The sequence below is a fragment of the Hoplias malabaricus genome, chromosome 7, assembly GCF_029633855.1.
Source record: "Hoplias malabaricus isolate fHopMal1 chromosome 7, fHopMal1.hap1, whole genome shotgun sequence".
Classification (NCBI taxonomy): domain Eukaryota; kingdom Metazoa; phylum Chordata; class Actinopteri; order Characiformes; family Erythrinidae; genus Hoplias; species Hoplias malabaricus.
The window spans coordinates 7,941,563-7,968,999 of NC_089806.1; the positions used below are offsets into that span (position 1 = coordinate 7,941,563).

General features: G+C 46.4%; 1 protein-coding gene across 6 annotated transcripts in view; it reads right to left on the bottom strand.

The window, feature by feature from the left end:
* The window catches only part of arid1b (AT-rich interactive domain 1B), a 95,927-nt gene that overhangs the window by 57,778 nt on the left and 10,712 nt on the right, over positions 1-27,437 (bottom strand). For 4 of the 6 annotated variants that reach the window (XM_066677066.1, XM_066677065.1, XM_066677064.1 and 1 more), the window contains exons 3-4: positions 17,057-17,197; positions 5,539-5,649 (exon numbers count right to left, since the gene is read on the bottom strand). In XM_066677066.1, the coding sequence (XP_066533163.1) occupies positions 5,539-5,649; positions 17,057-17,197 (252 nt within the window). The remainder of the gene's footprint in view (positions 1-5,538; positions 5,650-17,056; positions 17,198-27,437) is intronic. The other 2 variants (XM_066677068.1, XM_066677063.1) reach the window with 1 other exon arrangement.

Sequence of the window (27,437 nt, forward strand, 5' to 3'; positions counted from 1 at the left end):
TTAGTCCATTTTCTGGATATTTTGGGATCTTTGGGTCATTTGTTCACAGATGTCCCACTGTACATTGAATGATTGCAGCCAAAAACAACACACCTTTTCGTCATTTTACATTAAATTAAGTGCAGCTTCTAGAGTTGTTGTCCACCATCTACGTCACAGGCAAGACGCCGTTGGGGGGGGGGGGGGGGGGCAACAGTCTTTTAAACCTTATTCCTTGAATTAGTAAGAAATAACATGTTTTCTGACTATCAATAAACACAAGTTAGGAACTCAAACTCCATGCTCTAGTTGAGATAAAACAAAATCAACAGTCTGGGTTTACTGGCCTCGGCCTGGTTTCTTATTAATTCAATAGTAACCTTAGACCAGGTGCTGGAGTGATCCTTAAAGAGGGCTTCAATAAACAGTGAAGTCATCAGAGCCCCTTACTCACCAAGTCAGACCCCCACTAGATAAGACCAGCCAGTGCCAACTCTTATTAATCTGGCAGAGATATTAGACCTGTCCTGGCCCATCTTTCACAGTAGGTTTCAAAGAGCTCTCCACATTCATCAGGAGGTCAGAGTCTCCAAAGAGGTCCTCCTCCTAAACTGAGTAACGTCACACTGACACCAGGACGAGAGCCAGCATCCAGTCTTACAAACACAAACAGTCGTTCAAAAGATCTGAGCACACCACGGGTCCAGAAGATCAGGCTTCCTCTGGGGCTCCACAAAGCGTTTCATTTGTTTTTTATTGATTTGTTTATTTCCCCCCTGCAAATCAAACGTTGCCTTATCTAGGGATTCCTCAGCTCCTCAGACGAGTGGCCACCGGCCCTTTCAGAAGATGAATATGCTTGATTTCAATGTAAAGTGTGTTAATACTTGATGCTGGCTCTTCTTCTTCTAGGAGGAATGTACAGGTTCAGGTCCCTCTACAAATTCATGGTCACAGAAGGAGAATGCATATGATTTTCTTCCACTAGAGCCCTTCTGCAGCGCAAACCCACTGATTTTCCATTCATGTTTAAAATAAAAAAAAAACACAACCAAACAGTTTCACTGATTATAAATTCCATTAGAAGAATAATTTGATGAGACATCAATAGAGGCGCTATGCACATCCATGAGTGGGCTGATACTCGACGTGTCTCCATGGCAACACCATCAGCAGCAAGCAGACTTCAAAGACTGAGCTTAGACTTCAGAGGGAGAGCTGAGGGAAGACTCGCTGTGCGTGGACACGCTTAAGTGACAGCCACAACAATGACACCAGACTTCTTCTATTTACCAGCAAGGAATCATAGCTCCACAACATTGTCTCACTATTCCAGAGTGAAGACCAGGAGAGAGAGAGAGAGAGAGAGAGAGAGAGAGAGAGAGAGAGAGAGAGAGAGAGGAGAGAGAGAGAGAGAGAGAAGGGAAAGAGAGGGAGGGAAGGGAGAGAGAGAGAGGAGAGAGAGAGAGAGAGAGAGAGAGAGAGAGAGAGAGAAGGGAAAGAGGGAGGGAAGGGAGAGAGAGAGAGAGATAGGGAAGGGATAGAGAGAGGGAGGGAAGGGAAAGAGAGAGAGAAGGGAGAGAGAAGGAGAAGAGAGAGAGATAGGGAAGGGATAGAGAGAGAGATAGGGAAGGGATAGAGAGAGAGAGAGGGAAGGGAGAGAGCGAGAGAGATAGGGAACGGATAGATAGAGAGAGAGAGAGAGAGAGAGAGAGGGGAAAGAGAGAGAGAAGGGGAAGAAGGAGAGAGAGAGAGAGACTCTTGACAAGCTCAGAAAACCACGCGGATTAAACCACTGGATGAATATTCCATCTCCCTGCAGCTTTAATATTTCACGAAAGAGCCGTTGTGTGTAAACAACAATGCTGTCAGCAACACTTCAGATCTGATCTGTAGGAGTCTCACTGTTGACATGACGAGTCACAAGATTCTGAATGTTAGCCATGGACAGTTAGCAAAACACACACACACACACACACACACACATTCCCGTTTTTCACTCCTCCTCCTCCTCCTTCTCCTTCTCCTTGGCAGCGTTCACTGGGCCAATGGGCCAAAGTGACACAGAGAGTGATTTAAAAATAGCTCAGCAGAGAAAACCCACTGAAACAATGCTACCTCTGCCGCCCCGCAGTTAAGCACCGTGATGAACACGGCCAGAAAATATTAAACAACCCCTAAGGCCCCAAACGATTCCTGGATGTATTTTGCTACGTTCACATTTAAGCACATGTTGCCCTCATTTCTCAATGTAAAGCTTACAATTTGCAAACAAATCATAATGCAAACTGTTTGTTCGACTTGTTGTTTGCAGTTGTTTTGTCAGAGGTGCGTCCCCATTGGTTCAGAGGTTTGAGTGACAGCTCAGTGCATCTCACACATTTTGGTTTTGGCAAACACACTAAACATAACACAATGCGTGGTTCTGCACAAACAACAAACACCATAAATACTCACGTGTCATTAATCTTGTTAACGAGTGGGTAGTGAATGCGCCGTAAACACCCTCTGCCGCTCACTGCACTGAATAAACTCTGTGGCCCTGAGCTGTCACTCAAAAACTCGACAGGAGCACAGGTACCATAGAGCCAGTTGGTGTATAAGGATTAGGAACAGAATCAGCACTGTCTCCTCCCTCAACATGCACAGTTAAGGGGCCCTAACCCTCCTCTCTTGCTCCCTGGGTGTCGGGATGGCTGCCTGTTGCCCCGGGGTGTGTATGGGCACATTTTTGTTGTGCAATGGCAATAAAAGGTTGTAAATTAGAAAAAATCGTAAGCATTTTTTTTATGTTTCATTTAATATGAATGCATTAACTCTACAAACGCTACGTGTTTAAGTGCAAAGGTTGGGCCTCGACCAAGGCCTCATTGCGGTGTGTGGTGTGCTTTTCTGGGCACAAATTCAAACCATTCTGGGAGCGCTGTTAGCCACTACACTCCAACAACAGTGGTGTTGTTAATGAATACCCAGCAAGTGGACCGAGACCAACCTCCTGAAGAGATATTTAGAGCTACAGCGCTGTGGAGGTGAAAACAAAAGCCCAGCTTCAGAGTTAAAACCATCAAAGTAAGCGTTTCTAGGTTTAGCAGAAGGCAACTGATGAAAATCCCAATGGAAGGAGCTGCTCTGTGAGAAGCAGAAAGCACCCAGCCTTAAAAGGAATGGCCCTTTAAGGGATTTTAGCATGAGCATATCTTTAGTCGGTATAGAAGATGTCCAATGTCACATAAAGTAGGAGATCTGGAGGCTACCAAACCATACACTGAGATAAAACAACCAAGAAGGTTATTGTGGTTCACCAAAGTCAGTAAAAATGGGATTACAGTGCCCCGCCTCCTCGTCCGAGTCCCTCCAATCACAGCGCTGGACCCATGTTTATGTGAGAGGACAAAGACAAGGTTAAAGAGGGTATAGCGAACATGAGAAGAAAGAACCAGAGCTTCTGCTCTTCACTCCTGGACTCTCGTGCCGAACTGAGCTGTGGCTCCTTCCCTTTTAAAGGAAAGCAGCCGATGCTGATGTGGTGTTCAAACCTTGTGGTATTTTGATCAAAGAAGGTCAAAGATGTTTTCCTTACGACGCAGAACTGTTCATTCGTGAAAAAGGTGATGTTTCCCCATTTAAAACATTCTGCGCACTCTCACAGCTCATTAACAACAATGAGATGATCCACCGTATGTAAGGATCTCCCAGGAACTCATGCTGGCACCTTTATTTTTTAAGAGTGTAGTCAGGCGACACACAAACAAAGCTATTTTCACCTATGAGTGCAAGGATGGTGCAATTTGCACTAACAACTGAAAGCTGCATGTTGTGCTCTCCAGAATGAGAATATGAACTCTGTGTGTGTGCTGCACTGATTCTGATAGGCTGGGAGGGTGTGCGGGCCCCGTGTGATGGACAGGCTGACCGTCCAATGGGGCGCTGACAGCTCGCTGAGAGCCGAGTGAGCGGAGGAAGTGGTGCAGTTAGAGAGGAATGCACTGCTTCTTTCTCTTCCTTCTCCCTCTCACCCACTTCATACACACTCAGACCAAGAGAGAGCAACTTGCTGGGTGTGAGAACGTCCTGAGCACTGCTGTGTCTAATAAGAAGAAATCATCTTGAGTTTTAGACCTTGAAGGTCTAGCAGGATTTGAAAGAGTGTGTTATAGGGCTGCTCCCATGTTAATTACAACAGAATCTGTTGATATTCAGTAACAGTGGGTATGAATCTGCATTTTCACAGTTTAATATCTAACAGCAAGTTCAGCACAACTGCCTTTGCTTGGTACAATGAGTTTCAAGCTTGATTAATATAATTTAATAATAATTAATATATAAAAAACACATGCTTCCTTCAGGTACAGAGTTATCACGAGGTCCTACGCTGCGTTCCAGTTGAACTCTGATGTCAGATTTTACGAGTTCCAGTTTCAAATGGAACGCCCCCACAAGTCAGATTTCTTACTCGGACAGCCGGGGGAGGGTCACAAGACCTGAGATCAGAATCCAAGTTGACTGCTCGCACACCAACAGTGTGTAAAAGCAGTAGTGTCATACAGTTTATTAGTGTGTCATACACACCGTACTCTCCAACTGCTGTATGTGAACGTGTTTCCATGGTGTTTAAACACGTAAAAGATCACATAATCAACGGATATTGCTAACAATGCTAACCAGGAACAAGCTAATGTTTAACTGGAATGTGGTCAGCTCGGGTGTAAAATCAGTCCCAGCTCCGATATCCGAATTACGAGGTAAATGGAACTTAGCATTATTTGAGAGTGATCGCGAGATCGACTGGAGCTCTGGTGCGGAGTCTGCAGTAAAGTGGTCACTGTACCAGACTGTTGTGGCAAAGAGGGAGCTGAGCCTTAAAGCAATGCTCTCAATTTACCAGTCGATCTACGCCCTCACCCTCACTGATTATCATGAGCTTTAGACAATGACCAAAAGAAGATGGCGGATACAAGCAGCTGAAATGGGTTTGCTGGGCATCCTCTCAGCAGTCCAGGAGGAGCTCAGAACAGAAACCACTGCTCCTTCGCATTGAGAGGAGCCAGCTGTAGGTTTACCAGCCACAGCCAACTTAGAGGAGGACTGGAGGTAGATTCAGAGCTTACTGGAGGGACTATCTCCCCCAGCTGGCCTAGGAAGACATGGGGAACCCCCCAGGAGGAGCTAGCGGAAGTTGCAAGGGACTGAGATGTCTGAGCTTCTTTGCTTGCCCTGTTTCATCGCAAAATCTGACGGTTTCACTGGCAACTGCTTCACTCTTGGTCTTGGGACCAATTTTTTTGTCACAAATTTCGCTGCTTCTCCATAAAACCGAGTCTGTTGGTAAAGTGATGGAAAAAAAACACAAACAAACTAAAAAAAAAAAAACCGTAATGATATTTCTGGTAAAATACCAGTGCGCCTGCCATTGGAGCGGAGGCCAGTCAGTCTGTGAGGGTTCAGAGTCCCTCTCAAGCTTTTCAGACACCATCTGGACACAAATGGACATGACAAAATGAACAGATACATAAAGGAAGATCTCTCCAGAGCTCAGAGTATATCGCTGAGGGGACTCACTGGAAGGCTGGACGGCCGATCTTGCTGGTTCAGACCCATCTCATCATGGTTTGGTTTCCCAGGAGTCATTGCAGGCTGGCCTCTGCTGCCATAACCCTCCTGTGGAGCATCCTGCAGAGAGCGAGAGACAGAGATACATTTATATTGGCCGTATAGTTGTGCTGGTCGATATGAGCACAAATCAATATCACGATTAATTGTACGTTTTACCACGATTACGATTAACGAACGATTATTTTGTTTGAGTATTTTTGACCCTCATAGTTCAGTGACGAGGTTTGTGCTGTAAATATGCTCCAGTGCTAAAGCTGGGATGTTTTTTCTAATGTCGCTGGGAGCTTGTTCCTCTCTCGTTTTCTGTTTATATTTGATGTGTGATTGTGCTTTGGCTCAGTGTTTACAATTGACTTATTTTTGTTCAGTGTTGTCTTAATTATAGTTAAAATATAACACGTCCAAACCACAGACGCTGTGTTTTTCTTTGGTACGAGGTGCTGTAGTTGCTCGGTCGGCCTCGGTGTTTAGGTTCTCCTCCATGTGGCAGATAGCAGCAGAATCACATGACTACAGCAGGGTAATGTGGTATTAAAGCGACAGTACATGAACACACAGTGGGAACATAACAGAATAATAAAGAAAAAATCATTGTGTGGTGAAGCACCAGCCTATAATGACTCTGTAGAATCTGTCAAGCTTTGGGAACGCAAAGGAAAAGAGATGGTTATAATATATGCCATAAATACAGCTTTACTGCACAGCTTGCTACTGAAGCTGAAATATAAAAGTGTGTGGAAAATGGATTCCACATTGATGAAGACTTCCCAGAGGTAGGGAAATTCTTTCAGGATCCTGATGAAATCTAGGGCAATAACAATAACCAATAATTAACAACAAGGCTGAAGCAGACACCAATAATTAGGGCTAGGTAACGAAATGTAGGGCTTTTACGGCATAGCACAAATTACTATAATTCCACATAGTGGGGATGTGCACTGACAGTGGACTCATCAATCCTCTAAACTCCTTTAAAAATGCATCAGGCAGATGTTTTGTTTTGAGCAATGTTTTAAACTAATATTTTATGATGTGTTTGCAGTACGCCAGAGAAGAACATTCAGAACGCTACAGCACTGCAGGAAAATGTCTGCTTTTCTCAGAAACGCCAACTCAGATTCAGTCCCAACTTTTACATTTTATAAATGTCATCTGCAGACACCAATGTGCCAAAAAATCCTTAGGTATCTGCATCGGCACATAACACCATCCCAGTGGCCCAGAGATGTTAATAGGTGAACATTTATGGCATTAAAGAAACCAGATCGTAAAATCTAAATTGTGTTTCAGACCGAGGGGAGCATAGCGTTAAGAGTCTTGCCCAAGGAATTTGAAATGGTACATTGTGGTGTGCTCGCTCAGGTCAGGAAATCAAATGGCAAACTGCTATGTGGATAGCAGCCGTGTTACCAATGTGTCACTCTACAGAGGTGAGTTCAGGAAGCTCACCAACAGCTTTACAAACCTGGTGTTAGACTTGCATTCCATAAAACTCGTCATTGTATTCACCCACAACAAGAATTAAACTCCAGCTGCTGTATCATAACTCAGATGGACCACAATCCTTCTCCTTGGCCAGACAAACACTGGAGCTTTGTGAGGTGCTCTGTGAATCACAAGCGCACTCAGGCTCTGCTCTTGTGTAACTCATTCAAAAGAAACGAGTGGAGAGAAAAAAGGTAGAGTGGAGAGGGGGAAGGTGCAGAGTAGTAGAGGGAAAATAATTCCTAGCGTGCCACAGTCTGACATTTATTTAAAATCCAAAGTGCGTGCGTGTGTGTCTATATACAAGCTCTGTGATAACTGGGTCACGGCCAGGTCACACCCACAGGCTGCTGTTTACAGTCCGGCTATGACATCATGACTGTGGCGTGCTCACAGGGAATGAGAACAGCTGCTTTGCCCATGATAAAGTGTGTGTGTGTGTGTGCTGGGAAAGGGAGAAGGAAGGCATCAGCAGAGAAGCATGCAGGCCTCTCTCCTCCCCGCTGTGTTACAGACATGTCTTCCCACTGAGGATGGGCGATGCCCCTTGTTTTCAATCCGACACCAAATATTCTCTTAAAATAGGACTTTTATTTTACTTAGTTAAGGCTCCACCAATCACTGAGTTGCAGGATACACAGAGCACCCCCCCCCCCCCTTCTGATGGCGTACCATCTAATATCTTTAGGGTGAACTAATCAGCATAGGTCACTACCTGACCTCACATCAGATCCTACGTCACCATCAGATCCTCACAGCAATGTTCCAGTATGTAGTGTACAGGCTTTCTAGAAGAACAGAGGCTGTTACAGCAGCAAAAGCAAGGACAAACTGCCTATACCTTTCATTACAAAAGAATCTATGAGTAAACCTGTGTCTACAAACTGAGCTTATATTCCACGATCTGTCAGTAGTTCACATGCTTCTGAAGGCTATACGGCTTTATGACGAAGTGTTAAAGGCAATGTTTGTGATTTCCAATCCAATACTTTTTTTATATAAAATTCAGAGAATGTTCCCTTGCCATTTCTTTTGTTCTCTGGTCTCTTTGCACACTGGAAAAAGGTCCATTGTTTGTACGTAGCCCTGGCTCAGTATATGGGAAAGAAACTAAGTGCCTCAGTTTGAACTGGTTCAGGAGCTCTCCCTCTGCTGTCTGTTGGAGCACAGCTGAGAAATGGCATTTAGAGGATGGTGGAGAGACCTCCAAACAATGAAAAGCGTCGAGGATGTTTTTCTACACCTGTTACATTAATGAGTAACACTGACATATTTCTGCTGTTTCAGATTTATTAATTGAGTTAAGATGGAGCTGACGACTAACTGCCCATGTGTCAGGAACGAGGGGCGGATTGAAGGAGGCGGACGCATTCGCTAAAACACGGGATATATTTAATAACCAAAGATATAACAAAACACAGGCAAACTACAAAGGGAACTACAAGACGAGGACATAAAATACTGAGACAGAAAATACACTAAACGACAAAACTAGGAAACAAACATGACTTGACTAGAAACGAGAGATAAACGACGCGACATGACAAGACCGGAGAACAATACATAATGAAGTGAAATGAACGACCAACATGACGTGAAACAAGAGGGCTTAAATACAGACACAAACGAGACACACCTGGACAGATAACAAGGAGGACGGGTTAACACATGACACGGACGAGGAGGCGGAACAAAGGCGGAGACTTGAACATAAACAAAACAGAGCCATGTGCAAATAAAGCACATGGCCGGGACAACAGACTGACAGGACGAAGGCGTGACAGATGCCCCCCCCAAGAACGCGCAACTCCCGGGCGCGTACTCCTAAACCCCCCAGGAGCTGGCGCAGGAGAGGGCACGAAAAACATGACAGGACAACAAACCAACAGGTGACAGGACTCAGGACAGGACGGGAACCGACACAGGAGCTGGGGACACGACAGGACCGAATATACGAGACGGGACATGGGACATGACAGGAGACTGACAAAGGGAAGCCACAAGAGACGAGAACGGACTGGACAGGACAGGAGTGGACACATGGGAATTGACGGGAGACAAGACAGGGGACTGAACGTGGGACGGATACGGAGACTGGACACGTTTGGGGACAGAAGACTGGACATGGACAGGTGACAGAACAGGGGACTGGAATGGAGACGGGACTGATGACAGGACTGAGTGCTGAGACTGAACGGGAGCAGAGACTGGTGACAAGACACTGGACAGGATAGGAACATTAGACATGACAGGTGACATTACACTAGACTGATACGGAGACTGGACATGACCAACTGGGGACTGGACATGAGACAAGACAGAGGGTTGAAACGGGGACTGGACAGGAGACAAGACAGAGGGTTGAAACGGAGACGGGGCTTGAGACTGGACAGGGATTTGAAACAGAGACTGAACAGGGCTGACAGGGGACTGGACTGAACTTGGTAGGGGAACAGGGACCAAGACATTCACAGGGACTGACACAAACACAGTGACCGGGACAGGGACAGACACAAAGGCAGACACGGGTACAGGGACAAGGACAGAGACGGGAACCAGGACAGGGACAGACAAGGGAACCAAAATAACAGGGGGGTCCCCAGGACTGGCTAATGTCTGTGTGGCAGTCTGAGGAACCAGCCTAGGCACAGTTCTGGGGATCGGCCCTGAAGTCCTTCGGGCCGACCTACGGACATGGACAGGAGCGGCGGGCGCCGCCACAGTCACGGGGACAGGAGCGGCGGGCGCCGCCACAGTCACGGGGACAGGAGCGGCGGGCGCCGCCACAGTCACGGGGACAGGAGCGGCGGGCGCCGCCACAGTCACGGGGACAGGAGCGGCGGGCGCCGCCACAGTCACGGGGACAGGAGCGGCGGGCGCCGCCACAGTCACGGGGACAGGAGCGGCGGGCGCCGCCACAGTCACGGGGACAGGAGCGGCGGGCGCCGCCGTCACGGACACAGGAGCGGCGGGTGGCGCCGCCGTCACGGACACTGGAGCGGCGGGTGCCGCCGCCGTCACGGACACTGGAGCGGCGGGTGCCGCCGCCGTCACGGACACTGGAGCGGCGGGTGCCGCCGCCGTCACGGACACTGGAGCGGCGGGTGCCGCCATCACGGACACTGGAGCGGCGGGTGCCGCCATCACGGACACTGGAGCGGCGGGTGCCGCCATCACGGACACTGGAGCGGCGGGTGCCGCCATCACGGACACTGGAGCGGCGGGTGCCGCCATCACGGACACTGGAGCGGCGGGTGCCGCCATCACGGACACTGGAGCGGCGGGTGCCGCCATCACGGACACTGGAGCGGCGGGTGCCGCCATCACGGACACTGGAGCGGCGGGTGCCGCCATCACGGGGACTGGAGCGGCGGGTGCCGCCATCACGGGGACTGGAGCGGCGGGTGCCGCCATCACGGGGACTGGAGCGGCGGGTGCCGCCATCACGGGGACTGGAGCGGCGGGTGCCGCCATCAACGGGACAGGAGCGGCGGGTGCCGCCATCAACGGGACAGGAGCGGCGGGTGCCGCCATCAACGGGACAGGAGCGGCGGGTGCCGCCATCAACGGGACAGGAGCGGCGGGTGCCGCCGCCGTCACGGACACTGGAGCGGCGGGTGCCGCCGCCGTCACGGACACTGGAGCGGCGGGTGCCGCCATCACGGAGACAGGAGAACCTGCAACGTCCTCCTCGGAGGCAGGGGAACCTGCAGCGACGTCGTCCTCGGCGGCAGGGGAACCTGCAGCGACGTCGTCCTCGGAGGCAGGGGAACCTGCAGCGACGTCGTCCTCGGAGGCAGGGGAGCCTGCAGCGACGTCGACCTCGGAGGCAGGGGAGCCTGCAGCGACGTCGACCTCGGAGGCAGGGGAGCCTGCAGCGACGTCGTCCTCGGAGGCAGGGGAGCCTGCAGCGACGTCGTCCTCGGAGGCAGGGGAGCCTGCAGCGACGTCGTCCTCGGAGGCAGGGGAACCTGCAGCGACGTCGTCCTCGGAGGCAGGGGAGCCTGCAGCGACGTCGTCCTCGGAGGCAGGGGAGCCTGCAGCGACGTCGTCCTCGGAGGCAGGGGAGCCTGCAGCGACGTCGTCCTCGGAGGCAGGGGAGCCTGCAGCGACGTCGTCCTCGGAGGCAGGGGAACCTGCAGCGACGTCGTCCTCGGAGGCAGGGGAACCTGCAGCGACGTCGTCCTCGGAGGCAGGGGAGCCTGCAGCGACGTCGTCCTCGGAGGCAGGGGAGCCTGCAGCGACGTCGTCCTCGGAGGCAGGGGAACCTGCAGCGACGTCGTCCTCGGAGGCAGGGGAGGCGCGCGTCGCGCTCACAAAAACAGGAGAGGCGCGCGCCGCGCTCTCGAGGACAGGGGTTTGTGCTGCTCGCCGGGCTCGCGCTGGAGCTGTAAAGGGTTTAGGGGGTTTCACAGGCGCACCCATTAGATCACCTCGAGGTGCGCCCCTGTTAGCCTCAGGCCTCAGAGGTACGGAGGTGAGGCTAACAGCCCCTACCCTTAACGCCCCCCCAAAAATTTCCCCGGACCTGAGGGGGCAATCCTCGGGAACAGAGGGTCCTGCGGAGCTGACCTCGAGAGCCGATCGGGAGAATCTGGCTCTCAATAGATCTCTGAAAGTCTCCACCGAAATCTGCAGGCCTCTCTCTCTCAGCACGCGATCAGCCCACTGCAGTGCTATCCCTTTAAGAAGAGATCTCATGAACATTACCTTAATAAATTCGTGTGGCGCAGGAACAGTCAGATAGTCAAAGTATAAGCGGCATTGGAGCAGAAAACCCTCAACGTTTGAAGTCCCCTCAAACTCGGGGGGAACTCCCATATGAGATTGCAGGGCAGCAGGTTGATCGCCCACCTTTGCCGCTAGAAACTCCTGTACTCTCCTGAACGCCTCGTTGAGAAAATAGTCCGTGCTAGCTGCGTCCTTTAGTGGGTCGTTCATTCTGTCAGGAACGAGGGGCGGATTGAAGGAGGCGGACGCATTCGCTAAAACACGGGATATATTTAATAACCAAAGATATAACAAAACACAGGCAAACTACAAAGGGAACTACAAGACGAGGACATAAAATACTGAGACAGAAAATACACTAAACGACAAAACTAGGAAACAAACATGACTTGACTAGAAACGAGAGATAAACGACGCGACATGACAAGACCGGAGAACAATACATAATGAAGTGAAATGAACGACCAACATGACGTGAAACAAGAGGGCTTAAATACAGACACAAACGAGACACACCTGGACAGATAACAAGGAGGACGGGTTAACACATGACACGGACGAGGAGGCGGAACAAAGGCGGAGACTTGAACATAAACAAAACAGAGCCATGTGCAAATAAAGCACATGGCCGGGACAACAGACTGACAGGACGAAGGCGTGACACCATGAAAGTAAACAGAGAGTGAAAGTGCTACAAACCGGCTCAAGATACAAACGTGTTTCTGTGGTAATTAAAAACACAGACAAGCTAAAATTAAACCAAGAACCAAGTACGGATTTCTCACTCAAATATACCATTCCAACTTAAAAGATGCAGAGCTTCTGAATGAAAACAAAGCTGAAGGGGAGTTTGCTTTGCTGTGAATACAGTAATTCTCCAGAATCCTCTACCTTCCCTTTAACATACTGTTAACGTACCATAATTAGGGTCTTTCAGAGAAAGCAAACCAGTCATTTTCATACAGGTGATTTAATTTGTTTACATGTGTGAGCATGATTAGAGTGGGCGTGCTGACAAGAGATCCAAGCTGTTCATGACTAAAGATTCGCCACAGCCATCAAACCATCTCTAGGAGAATGAGAGATATCCATTGTTCCATTTTTCTCTCCATATACAGTTCCAAAGCAAAAAAAGGAGAACACAGAACAGTTCCACTGAATTCCACTGAAGTTGGGACGCTGTGTTTAACAAATAAAAACAGAATACAATGATTTGCAAATCCTTTTCAACCTATATTCAACTGAATACACTACAAAGACAAGATACATAATGGACATATTTAACATCAAACAGATAAACTTGATTGTTTTTTGGCAAATATTCACTCACATTTTGAATTTGAGGCCTGTAACACGTTCCCAAATAAACTGGGACAGGGGCATGTTTACCACTGTGTTACATCACCTTTCCTTTTAACAACACTCAGTAAGTGTTTGGGAACTGAGGATACTAATTGTTGAAGCTTTGTAGGTGGAATTCTTTCCCGTTCTTGCTTGATGTACAACTTCAGTTGCTCAACAGTCCGGGGTCTCCGTTGTCGTATTTTGCGCTTCATAATGCGTCACACATTTTCAGTGGGAGACAGGTGTGGACTGCAGGCAGACCAGTCTAGTACCCGCACACTTTTACTACGAACCCATGCTGTTGTAACACGTGCAGAATGTGGCTTGGCATTGTCTTGCTGAAATAAGCAGGGACGTCCCTGAAAAAGACGTTGCTTGGATGGCAGCATGTGTTGCTCCAAAACCTGTATGTACATTTCAGCATTAATGGTGCCTTCACAGATGTGCAAGTTACCCATGCCATGGGCACTAACACACCCCCATACCATCAGAGATCACAGGACACTTTTCCATTTTGCGTCAGTCCATCTCAGATGAGCTTGGGCCCAGAGAAGCCAGCGGCATTTCTGGGTGTTAGTGATATATGGCAGAGTTTAAACTTGCACTTGTAGATGGAGCGACGAACTGTGTTCACTGACAATGGTTAAGAACATCGTTCTTAAACTGTTGAACGATTTGCTCACACAGTTGTTCACAAAGTGGTCTCGCCCCATCCTTGCTTGTGAACTTCTGAGCCCTTCGGGGATGCTCACTTTACCCAATCATGACACTCGCCTGTTTCCAATTCACCTGTTCACCTGAGGAATATTCCAAACAGGTTGAGCATTCCTCAATTTTCCCAGTCTTTTGTTGCCCCTGTCCCAACTCTTTTGGAACGTGTTGCAGGCCTCAAATTCAAAATGAGTGAATATTTAAAAAAAAAACAAAAAAAAAAAAACAAAGTTTATCTGTTTAAACATTAAATATAGTGTATTCAACTGAACATACAGGATATTGAAAAGAATTTGCAAATCATTGTATTCGGTTTTTATTTGTTTTACACAACGTCCCAACTTCATTGGAATTGGGTTTGTACCTTATAATGTGTAAAATAGTAATCTTCACGTTTCGTTGTGTTGGCCATATTCTGGGTCGGTGTATTCTGGGCCTTGTATACACACAAAAAAATGTAAGTACATAAACAAATAAATTAATAACAATAATAATAAAAAGAGTCCCTCATTGAAAGAGGTCTTGGCTTGCTGGAGAGTTGTGAAACTACGCTCCTAGGTCATTGGCGGACATCCAGAACAACATCTCCCAGAGAAGACTCTGTTCCTCACAAACTGTCCCAGGTCATGATGCAGCTCAAATAGCAAAGCAAAGAAAGCACAAGGCCAGGACACTTTGCCAGATCTATATTATACGTCACCAGATTGGCTCACCAAGGCTGGGAGGCAGTTCTAATCTAACGGGAGGTGAGAACTAGGCTTGAGCGCTCTCACAGAAAAGAGACCAGGACGACAAACAGTTTTTGCTATATTCCTACAACACTCCTAACATCCCGATAGCAATCAGTAAATCAAAAGCTCTGATGACATAAAATAATAATCCTTTTCTGTATAAGCCACAGGGCTGTAAATAGTCCCGTCCAATCATTTCATTCAGACAGGAAAATGACTGGAAGGTTTACCTGCCTGTCTACCTACCACACACTGCATGTGCACGCACAGACTAACAAACACGGCCTTCTGAACGCTGGAGGAATGGCAGAGAAAAGTATAACCACTTGTACCGCTAAAAAAAATAAAGAAAAAGAAGACGCCGGTAGAAAAGGCTTCCAACAAAAAGAGCATGGATGAAGCCAGAGGGCATAGGTGTAGTCTTCCAACTGGCTTACACTTACTGGTTTCTACAAAAACACCTACTAATGCTTGAGGCTTTATTCGCTTTGAAACAAGTATATCTATCATAGCTAGGTTTAGCTGGAGCTTGGAAAAGGCTAGTTAACCAACTTTAGCTTATACTTTGCGAATTCCTTTGGCCTGAAATAAAGGCGCCATCTTCTCGGTCCAAGCCCTGTTTCACAGTCAGTGATCTCTCCGCGATTTTAGGAAAATTCTACAAGAGTAAGAGGCATTTTGTGTCTTACAGCGGTACAGATCGTTATCGTCATACGTTATAAAAAGCACTGTATCGCTAAGAGATGTTTGACACTCATCAAAACAGTCACAGTTTTGATGGTCACTTTTCTGTGGTGTTTGTCCATTAAAACTAATGTATTCACTGGTGTGGAGTCTAATTGCTATCTGAGTCCTCGCTGCATTAGCCAGTTAACAGCTAGCACTGGGAAATATTCAAATAGTCGTTCATAAAAAATGTAAATGGACACATTGTGGTAAAGTAACTACAAATGAGTGCATGGAGATATATATAAATCAACACAAAAATCACTGATCAATGGCTCAGAGCTTTGTTAAATTAACCTTTACACTACCTAGTGGAGATAATTCAAAAGGGATTGCACATCTGATTGCTATTTATACCGATACCCCTCTTACCCCACCCCCCACCCCTTCCGTCAGAGTTGGAGTACAAGCACGCAGGAAGAAAATGGATCTGTTTCTCGGTGAGTCTAACTGTCGTCCAAGAGAAAATGAAAAATCGGAGGCATAAACTGAAGCTTGGTGATATGAGCCGAGCAGCCACTGTGTTCTCATTGATACCGTCCACACACACCCCTGAGAAATCCACTCAAGGTCAGTTTAATACTGCAGCCTTCGCCACAGTAAGCGAGTCTGCAGCAGAATGAAGTGCATGAGCTGCGTGTAAACACAGCGCCAACGTTTGGTATGCATGTACACCTCAGGGGTCACTGGAGGGTGGATTTTACAATCCCAAAGGCCCAGTCTTTTGTTGTAGTGTCCCTGTGTTTAGGTTTATCTTTAACAGAGCTACATCACTCACCTGGTGAACAGTTGTGTACGATTTAGAGATAGATTTCTGCTGCTGCTTCTCACCTCTACTGACGTTAGAAAGCTGTAATCGTATTTTACTTCATTTGGGTTTGTTCTAAATACACTGTGGACTGGTTTTTAAGCCTAGTCTTGGACTATATTCACCTTTCAATGGAAGATCACACTTCCAAATTCGGTGTAGTCAAGGACTAGGCTTAATCCCTATATGTTAAGGCCCTGCTGGTTCTTTACGGCCCATATCCCACCACATATTTTATACTAGTTTTCCACATCTGTGAAGGCACCATTAATGCTGAAAGGTACATACAGGTTTTAGAGCAACACATGCTGCCATCCAAGCAACGTCTTTTTCAGGGACGTCCCTGCTTATTTCAGCAAGACAATGCCAAGCCACATTCTGCACGTGTTACAACAGCTTGGCTTCATAGTAAAAGTGTGCGGGTACTAGACTGATCTGCCTGCAGTCCACACCTGTCTCCTGAAGCGCAAAATACGACAACGGAGACCCCGGACTGTTGAGCAACTGAAGTTGTACATCAAGCAAGAACGGGAAAGAATTCCACCTACAAAGCTTCAACAATTAGTATCCTCAGTTCCCAAACACTTACTGAGTGTTGTTAACAGGAAAGGTGATGTAACACAGTGGTAAACATGCCCCTGTCCCAGCTTTTTTGGGAACGTGTTGCAGGCCTCAAATTCAAAATGTGAGTGAATATTTGCCAAAAAAAACAATCAAGTTTATCTGTTTGATGTTAAATATGTCCATTATATATCTTGTCAGACAGGTTCAGACACCCCTGATTAAACCATTACATTTTCAGAAGTGAACTATTTCATTCATTTGATATTAAATAAGACACTAAATATCTGTGGGATTACTGCCAATAAGCATGTGTTTTTCGGCCCCAAGCGTGAGCTGTACAGCTGTTAGTATCAGGGGGTCTTACCTGCTGAGGTGGGGCGCGGGACTGCATGTAGTGGGGCTGAGAGGGGGCGGCAGGCTGCTGCTGTGGAGGACTGAAGTATGGAGGCTGTCCCTGCTGGCAGTAGCCACCCATGCCCTGCTGACCATACTGCGCCGGCACCTGCTGAGGGGCGAAAGCAAACAGAAGCAGAGGCATGAGGCTCAGCACCTTGATCAGAAGGAATCAAGAACAAATAAACTGTGTTGAAAAACACAGATTCAACCAAACATGGACTCTTAGGTCACAAACCTACTGGACCAATCCCATCAGCCTTCAGAGTGGGGTTCTAATAATATGAGCTCGAGCAGTGGGGGGGTTGTTGGAGATAGAGGCAGGGACTAGATCCCTACTGACTGATGGTCAAGTTACATTTAAAACATGTGTAAAAGAACACTAGGGAAGGTCTGGTATTTTTCCTACAGTGTGATTCACTTTTGCAGCACTGTCCTGAAAGCAAGGGGAAGGGGCATGAAAAGGGTAGGATGTGGGGGTGGTTTCCTACCCTCCTCCAAATGTTAAAGGAGTAGGGGTTTCTCAATTCTTGTTGAGAAATAGGGCTAGGGCTGAGGGGTAGGGCTATATACGCCTTGAAACAAAGACTTTTCAGGGGCACACTTCAAACGAAGGGCTACGAACACCTTGCGAATCAGCGGCAACCGAAGAAAGCCATAAACGTCAGTATTTAAATGAACTATTGTCGTTTAACGTACTTTCACTGCATTAAGTTCCTTTACTTCATAACAAACAAAGAATCGTTAATATTTTTCCTATTTTCTTGATTTTCCAGTTCTACCTTAAATGGCGAAACAATTGCGCTCTAGCGCCTGTTGCTAATGCTAAATTTAAGGTGGAACTAGAAGTTTTGAACAAATAAGATGCCAAACAAGCAGCTGAATTGAGCTTCATATCACAGAGAGTTATGAGACGAGTGAATCTATTATTGTGTAATGTTTCTGAAGGGGAAAGTGCAGAAGCTCTGATGTAGCTTCAGACCGACAAACGCTGCTTTTCTGTGTTCTGATGATGTATCAGGCCCCTGAAGGGTCGCCCAGTTTCGTAGGGAAAGATTTTAAACGATACAACTCGGTTCCAAGGGGCAAGAGAACACTTGAAAACAAGGGGTAGGGGTTAAATACTGAATTCTTTTATACAGGAGTCTCAAAATCAAATTCCCAAAACAGATACGGTTTAGTTCATTCTAATGGGCAAGAAATAATCATGTAAAGAAATGTATCGCCAGAGCTGGAGCATGGAAGCACCCTGAACAGTGGAACAGAGCCCCCAGCACTGACGGCAATTCGTCTGGATGAAGGAATCAGAGCAGAAAGAGCCATCTGTCGGGAACACTGCTACCAGAGCTGATCCCTCATCACTTAATCAGGAGCTATAACACATGGGCCAACATCCAAAACCCAGAATCAAGACTGATAGTGCCGCACCTTCCCCAGGCTGCTCCCAGCGTGAGGGGCCCATGATGAGTGATGAGTGGGAGTCAAGGGGGCTTTCCAAGGGTGCATTACTGACATCGTAATCCGGCAAACCCCAACACGAACCCCCTCCAAATTCACTGCAAGCTGTCTTATGTAACAGGTTTACAGGAGAACAGCTGGTCCTGGCATGCCCCCATTTGCCTCATCTAAACTTATTTGCATTTACCCTCCAGGCCAAACAGAGGAAAAACCAGTCCTGATGATGACAGTGCAGCCCCGCCCCCTGGCTATTCCCATCTCTAATGAAGCCACTAATGTGTCAGCACTTTTTAACAGCTTCCACACACACACCGTTTCGTTTGAGCATGTTTTTACATTGTTTCTTTTATTTATCTATAAGAAGAAAGTAGCAGATTTTGGGCTTCAGCTCCTGTTATAAATTTATTGAGCATGAGATGAGGAAACTCGTTAAAAATGAAATTACAGTAATCCCTCGCTACTTCGCGGTTCATCTTTCACGGATTCGCTACTTTGTGGGTTTTTTCAAGGGGGCTTATATCGCGGATATTTAGGGAAAATCTAGGAAAAACGTAAGGTACATGTGTTGTTCACGTCCACATCCGAGTGAAATGTACTTACGCTAAATCACAGCGTAGGAATGACTCTATTAAAGAAACTGGTAGGATATCACATGTAGTTCCAGCTGAAAAACATTATAGAACGACTGTTTAATGCAAAGTGTGGGTTATTAACAGTAACAGGGAGGGTTTTAAAAGTCCAAATACTCGTTAAATACATAACAAATATCTTTCCTCTACTTCGCGGAAATTCGTTTTTCACGGGAGGTCTTGGAACCCATCCCCAGCAAAAAACGAGGGATCACTGTACACCCGTAAATGTGGATTACACTCTGCAACTATAAACAGAGCCTAGGAGCAAAAACACCAGATCCTACCTAGTGTTGTTTAAAAGCAACCCTGACTGGTAAAACATTCATTTTTTGTACAAATCCCACTGCCGTTGTTGTTGTTGTTGAGGCGTACACTGGATGGTGAAGTAAAATGGTTGCAGTGGTAGTGGACCTTCGCTCTGGAACATACAGGACTACGGTTCAAGCCTATGATTTCGAGGAGTCAAAATAATGACGAGACTCCTAGATTGAGGAGAAACGGCTGGTGTTGTTGTGGGAAATGTGTGCCTCTGTAACGGAGAAACGCTGTCCACTGGCCATGATCATGATCCATGACTAAAACGGCCGGACCTTCAGCTAAAAGCTACACTTGGTCAGCCGAACCCACAGATCTCGGCCCATATTCTGGGGCTTTATGACTGTGGGAAACCTGTGGCCACTGCATTACGTTTTAGTCTGCACTTTGTCTAAAGTGACTGAAGCCCTATTTGGACAGGGATTAGTTTTACACGGGGAGCTGGGGTAATGTCATGTTCCCCCAAGACGCCAATAATGTTTATGGTGGACTCCCACTGGACAAGAAATGAAAAAGACAGTGAAAAAGACAGAGATGGGAACGGCTACTCAATTCATGCACAGGGTGGATCAGACACAGCAGAGCTACTGGAGTTTTTAGGCTGTCACAACATTTCTGAGAACAGCCTGAAGATATCCAGCCCTCAATTCCCTTATCTTGTAGTCCTTCATAACAGATAATGGGCGAGAAGAAGGCCAGACATTTACTAGTCCTTCACACAGTTATTAAAACTGATATTATAAACAGTTTATAAACATTTCAGCCCCTCTGTTCTCAAGGAAACAAGCGAAAACCTTTACCCTGGGATATGATGCAGTATTACATTTTTACTGCTTGTTTAACAGTAGGTAAAAGGGTCAGGAATCTTTCCAGAAAAATGACTGGAATGGTCTATTCAGACGGGATTAAAACTACTGAGATACTCAGGTATTAATTACTTTACCCCTCCGTCCACAGGTAAAACTAATCCCGTCCGAATAGGGCTTTAGACTTCAGCTGTGATCTACCGAATGAATTAAATCCACCCGGAGTGAAGTGACGAGAGCAGAGCCGTGGGGATTTGGAGATGTGTTCGCCCACAAGCGTCTTCCCAAATTGTTCTACTGTCTTTGGGAATGCTGTGAAAACAGAGATTCTTTTTAAGAAGGGGTGAGTGAAGGAACAGTGATGTCCCCTCCCTGAACATCCACAGCTTAGGTGTCTTAGAGCTAGACAATTAAACCCCAACCGCACCCTGGGCACTGGGATGGCTGGCCGTGTGCGTGCTCACTGCCTCTAGTGCATGTATGTGTGTGTACTGCCACAGATGGGTAAAAAGAGTAGACACACCTTTAAAGACAGCAATGACAATAAAAAAATTTATTTAATTAAAAAAAACAATAGACGATTGCCTGTATATTTTTCTATGACGCAGAATAACGCAACACTGGAGCAGTTATCATTTGAACACTCGAGTACCCATTCACTAACGTCTTACTATTATTCACCAGAGACAGTTATTCTAAGAAAAAGATCTGATATTTCTTCTCCAGCATTCCTGTGATTGTTTGCTTTAAATCTAAAATGACTCCAGACGGCTGTAACAACAGGCTCAGAAACAAGCTGCATGTAGTCTGTAGTTCTCAGCCCAAAATAAACCTGGGAGGAACACAGGGCCACAACAGCTGCCAGGAAAAGCCTAGGTTAAGGTTAAGACTGAAACGTGCAAAGCACTCACATGGGTACAAACCATAATCAAAGATGTTCACAAGGATGTAACATGTCTTCACATTGATCCATTTGTTTCCATCTTCATCAAAAGTGTACAACTACACAAAGCTACCTCATTCATTCATTCATTAATTGTCTGTAACCCTTATCCAGTTCAGGGTCACGGTGGGTCCAGAGCCGACCTGGAATCATTGGGTGCAAGGCGGGAATACACCCTGGAGAGGGCGCCAGTCCTTCACAGGGAAACACACACTCACACATTCACTCACACACTCACACCTACTGACACTTTTGAGTCGCCAATCCACCTACCGACGTGTGTTTTTGGACTATGGGAGGAAACCGGAGCACCCGGAGGAAACCCACGCAGACACAGGGAGAACACACCACACTCCTCACAGACAGTCACCCGGAGGAAACCCATGCAGACACAGGGAGAACACACCACACTCCTCACAGACAGTCACCCGGAGGGAACCCACGCGGACACTGGGAGAACACACCACACTCCTCACAGACAGTCACCCGGAGGAAACCCACGCAGACACAGGGAGAACACACCACACTCCTCACAGACAGTCACCCGGAGGAAACCCACGCAGACACAGGGAGAACACACCACACTCCTCACAGACAGTCACCCGGAGGGAACCCACGTGGACACTGGAAGAACACACCACACTCCTCACAGACAGTCACCCGATGGAAACCCACGCAGACACAGGGAGAACACACCACACTCCTCACAGACAGTCACCCGATTGGACAGACTCAGCCCAGGGGGCGGGGTTAATTCTAAAGTCTCTGTGCTGTACACAAAAAACAACACAAATGAATGAGTCTTTTATCCCATGGTTTCTGACGTAGGCGTCCCAAAAAGCTGCCAGGGTTGTTTTATTTCACTGCAGGGTTCTCCATCCACAGAGTGTTTACAGAGGGAAAAAAGGCCCAAATATTGTGAAAAGAGTTTTACACTCAGACAAAGTGGGATATTATAAAAGTTAGAATATTGCTAAATCGCAAAAGAGTGATGGAAAAGGGTTTTTGGGAAAATAAACGATTATATTTAAGCTGGTTTATAAATAGTACACATGCAACGTAGTGTGCGCCGAAGCCCCCGATATATCCCTCAACCACAGCCTTTCAATGGACTACCCATGACTCTCCGTCCTCTTCTCTCCTCTCTGCACTTTACCACACTGTTCTCAGACCAGCACCAGGGGTTAGCCAATGAAACCGAAACCCCTGTTATTGTAGTGTGGGAGGTTTCATGGCTAAATTGCACCAGTAAGACCATGTGCATCCAATGGTTCAAACATCGTGTCCTGAAGGCGGTGCCGTGTATCAGGACGACAACGCACCAATACACACAGCGAGACTGGTGAAAGACTGGTTTGATGAACATGAAAGTGTAGTTGAACATCTCCCATGGCCTGCACAGTCACCAGATCTAAATATTATTGAGCCACTTTGGGGTGTTTTGGAGGAGCGAGTCAGGAAACGTTTTCCTCCACCAGCATCACGTAGAGACCTGGCCACTATCCTGCAAGAAGAATGGCTTCAAATCCCTCTGACCACTGTGCAGGACTTGTGTATGTCATTCCCAAGACCAACTGACGCTGTATCGGCCGCAAAAGGAGGCCCTACACCACACTAATAAATTACTGTGGTCTAAAACCAGGTGTTTCACTTTCATTCACCAACCCCTGTAAGGGCCAATGGAATACATCGTAGAAAAAAAAAACTTTCTAGTTAAATACGAGATTTATACTCACTTATGCTGGTTATATTCAGCCCCTACTGGAATAAGCTGTTCCAGAAAGGAATCCTCACCCTCTCTTCTGAACTTTACCAAGGGCAGAAGGCTATCTGAGTATTTTGGGCCCTGCGTACAATAGATATCCAGGCCTCCCAACAGCAGAGGTCACTCACTTAGCCAGCAGACAGGAACAATTTGTCATCTGCCAAGAAGTTTAAAAACTCTAACACTGGTGAAAGGCAGCCCTCTATCAGCGAAAGAAGCTCTGGGTTTTTAATTACTTTCTTTATCACACCTTCGTATGAGCTTTTCTCATAAAAAATGTAACCCTCTTAACTCTTAGACTGCGGAGAGGTATTTTTTGGGATGAGTTGGGGTTAAATTCAAAAACAACGGATCGTGAAAATAGATGAAATAGATGAAATGAATAGATGAAAATGATCCATTCCCTATTTTAATTATTTAAGGTGCTGGGCAATATGACCACAAATATATATCATGATTAATTATACATTTTACCTTGATTATGATTAACGAACTATAATTTGTTTGTACTGTAAATATGCTGAAGTATTAAAGCTGGGATATATTTTCTAAGGTTGTTGGAAGCTGTACACTGTTCATAATCCGTGATGTGATCGTGCCTCAAGTGTTAGACTGAGAGAAACTGAACATAAAGAAGTCAAATGTAAACAATGACTAAAATCAAACCACTTTCCTTTGGAACAAGTTGCTCGGCTGGCCTCAGTGTTTAGGTTCTCCTTCATGTTGCTTCCACGCGGCTGGAGCATGTGTCCACAGCACCGTAGTGTGGTTTAAGGGGAGGAGTGTATGTGAACACACAGTGGGGGGCATAACAGAATTAAAAGAGTAATAAATACACACAATATAGACACGATTACGTTGATTAGAAGTTGTGTATATTCTAATTTCGATTCATATTCAACTAACTGCCAAAAAAAGAGCTACTTTGCCTCTGCTCCAGTTGTAACCGGTGTGCTGTAACTGAGACCTGAGAGGCTACACAGGGATGGAGACAGTATGCTGGAGCTGTGGAGAGAACCAGTGGTCAGTCAGGTTAGCAGGAGCGCCTCGGGGGACTGATGAGCCATGTGTTTTGATGGTGCTGTGACAGGCCACATGTGGACACTGTCCGAGCCGTCAACACACCTGCCAACCTACCACTGCTCATCCACGTACGGACACACACTGCACAAACCCACAGAGAGTGAGGAGCCTTCACGGCACTTCCCTTAAAAATGAAACCTCCTGACACTCCACACACACTTCAGCAGGAATCGGCTTCTTTTAAACAAAAGAGGTGCGAGATATATTTTCAGCGGTGAATGAGAAATGCTAGCTGTTGCTATCAGTAATATCTGCGATGACGTGATTATATCAAATTAATAAATTAATCATCCCACGATGTCTCCGCTGCTGATTTACACTAATTTCACATTAGGTCCCAAACAATATTAACATTACGACCAATAACATTACAAACGTCAAGAGGTTAAAATGATTCTGATTATTTATGATACTGATATGAGTTAAGTTTATACACTTTATATAATTTTATGAATGGTATTTGAGCTCCAGAGGATACATTTGACAAATTATTCAAATGAGTCGATTTAAATACCGGTCATCATACATGATGGCTGAATGCCATAAAATCCACACAGAAAAAGATTCAACGTCTAGACTAATGCCTATCCAGAAGGGAAATAAACTCACTATTAGAAGCCTTGGACACACCACACTCCTCACAGACAGTCACCTGGAGGAAACCCACACAGACACAGGGAGAACACACCACACTCCTCACAGACAGTCACCCGGAGGAAACCCACACAGACACAGGGAGAACACACCACACTCCTCACAGACACTTTATATAAATTTTATAAGGGTATTAGAGCTCCAGAGGATACATTTGACAAATGATTCAAATGAGTCAATTTAAATACCGGTCATCATCCATGATGACTGAATGCCATAAAATCCTCACAGAAAAAGATTCAACATCTAGACTAATACCTTTCCAGAAGAGCAGAGGCTGTTAATGCAGTAAAAGGGAAATAAACTCACTATTAGTAGCCTTGGACGAGCAGGGCTCTAGAAACATCAGGCCAGAGTGTATCATCTACTACCTCAATTATTAACAGCGTTCATGTCAGGCTGACTGTCCCCAAAAAAACGGGTCCCCACTGAACCCTCCTTGTGCCTGAGCTTCTTTTAATGTCAACTACACACTTTCTAAACAACAGCAGGGCTCCCCTGACGTCTGAACTGCCAAAGCGGCCGGTTTCAGGTGAAGTCCCCTGGTCATTCAGAGCTCAGACAGAGAAAATCATTACCAGCCTCTCTGGTCAATGAAAGCAAAAAAAAATAACACATTACCTTTCCTGAGGTCACATATTGCACAAACACTCCAGCCTGCAAGCATCTAATTATGCGATGACCACCGAGTTACAATGTGGACTTTGGTCAGTGTGTCGTTTTCCATTCCTTCACACCATGAGCAGAGAATGGTGCGTGCTGCTTTCAGCCGTGAACAGGGCGACTAACACGCAACACTGGAAACTGGATGAGTCTGTCACCTGGCAGTCAGTGTTTCAAAGCCAAAGGCAGCAGAGAGAGTGGCCAAATACTCAGGACGCAACACTGCTCTGTCCATCTTCTCCTGAACTGTGTCATGGGAAGAGATTTCACACGGTGAACAAACAAGATAAGAAATGTACATGTGAGTGTATTAACCGGGGCAATAGTACTCGTTCAGTGTACATTCATTTGGAGATCTGGAGCTCCGATCATCCCACACACTGCAAAATAAAACAACCCAGTCAGCTTTTTTGGGCTGCGCAAGTCTGAAAACATGGGGGGCAACGAGCACAGGGAAAGAAGAGCTCTGATTAAACATCGAGTGAATGAACACGGAGAAGAGAGAGGACAAGGCAGAAATCAGCGTCTCCTCTCCACGCTCCTTACTGCTGAGCGTCTTGCGTTTGGAGTAAACAGAGGCTCATTCTCCACAGGCGCTGAGACCGGCCGTTCCGAGCAGGGCTTTTTAGATAGGGGAAGAAAATGCTGTGTTGGTTTATCCTTGTGGTATTTTGACCAAAGCATGTCACAGATGTTTTATTAAGACCCAGAACTGTGTTCACTTGTGGAAAAGAGGTACTGTGTGTCTCAAAAAGTGCACAATACTGTGTTTTCTTTAGGGTTTCCTCTTTTTTTTTCCAAGGCCAGATGGTAGACCATTTGATGCAACACTTGGCCTTATCAGACTTATCATAATGATTACACTATATACATATTTATATATATATATATATATATATATATATATATATATATATATATATATATATATATATATATATATATCCATCCTTTTGGGAGAGACTTAAGACCTAAGGATTGACCTAAACATCACTAACAAAAATATTAACAGAATATAACAAATTAACACATGTACATTCATTCATTCATTCATTATATGTAACCCTTATCCAGTTCAGAGTCGCGGTGGGTCCAGAGCCTACCTGGAATCATTGGGCGCAAGGCAGGAATACACCCTGGAGGGGGCGCCAGTCCCTCACAGGGCAACACACACACACACACACACACACACACACACACACATCTACGGACACTTTTGAGTCGCCAATCCACCTGCCAACGTGTGTTTTTGGACTGTGGGAGGAAACCGGAGCACCCGGAGGAAACCCACGCAGACACAGGGAGAACACACCACACTCCTCACAGACAGTCAACCGGAGGGAACCCACGCAGACACAGGGAGAACGCGCCACATTCCTCACAGACAGTCACCCGGAGGAAACCCACGCAGACACAGGGAGAACACACCACACTCCTCACAGACAGTCACCCGGAGGAAACCCACGCAGACACAGGGAGAACACACCACACTCCTCACAGACAGTCACCCGGAGGAAACCCATGCAGACACAGGGAGAACACACCACACTCCTCACAGACAGTCACCCGGAGGAAACCCACGCAGACACAGGGAGAACACACCACACTCCTCACAGACAGTCACCCGGAGGAAACCCACACAGACACAGGGAGAACACACCACACTCCTCACAGACAGTCACCCGGAGGAAACCCACACAGACACAGGGAGAACACACCAACTCCTCCATTTAGTGCAATTCAAAATAAAATGCAGCAGCAGAAAAAGAAAAAACGTAAGTAGCTTAAACAACTTGAATTAAAAGTGAATGAATCGGTCCCATGGATCAGCCAATTTATCCGATACCCAATCCAGCTCATTTTGTTATTATCTGGACCGATATCCGATACTAATATCAGATCGGTGCTTACCTAATATCAAAGCTCTAAAGGATTGGCATAGGATATTACATCTTGTCCTGTGTATAATTATAATTACTACCATATCAACGATGACAATATAGTATGAATTTAGAACATTTTATTTTAAAAAA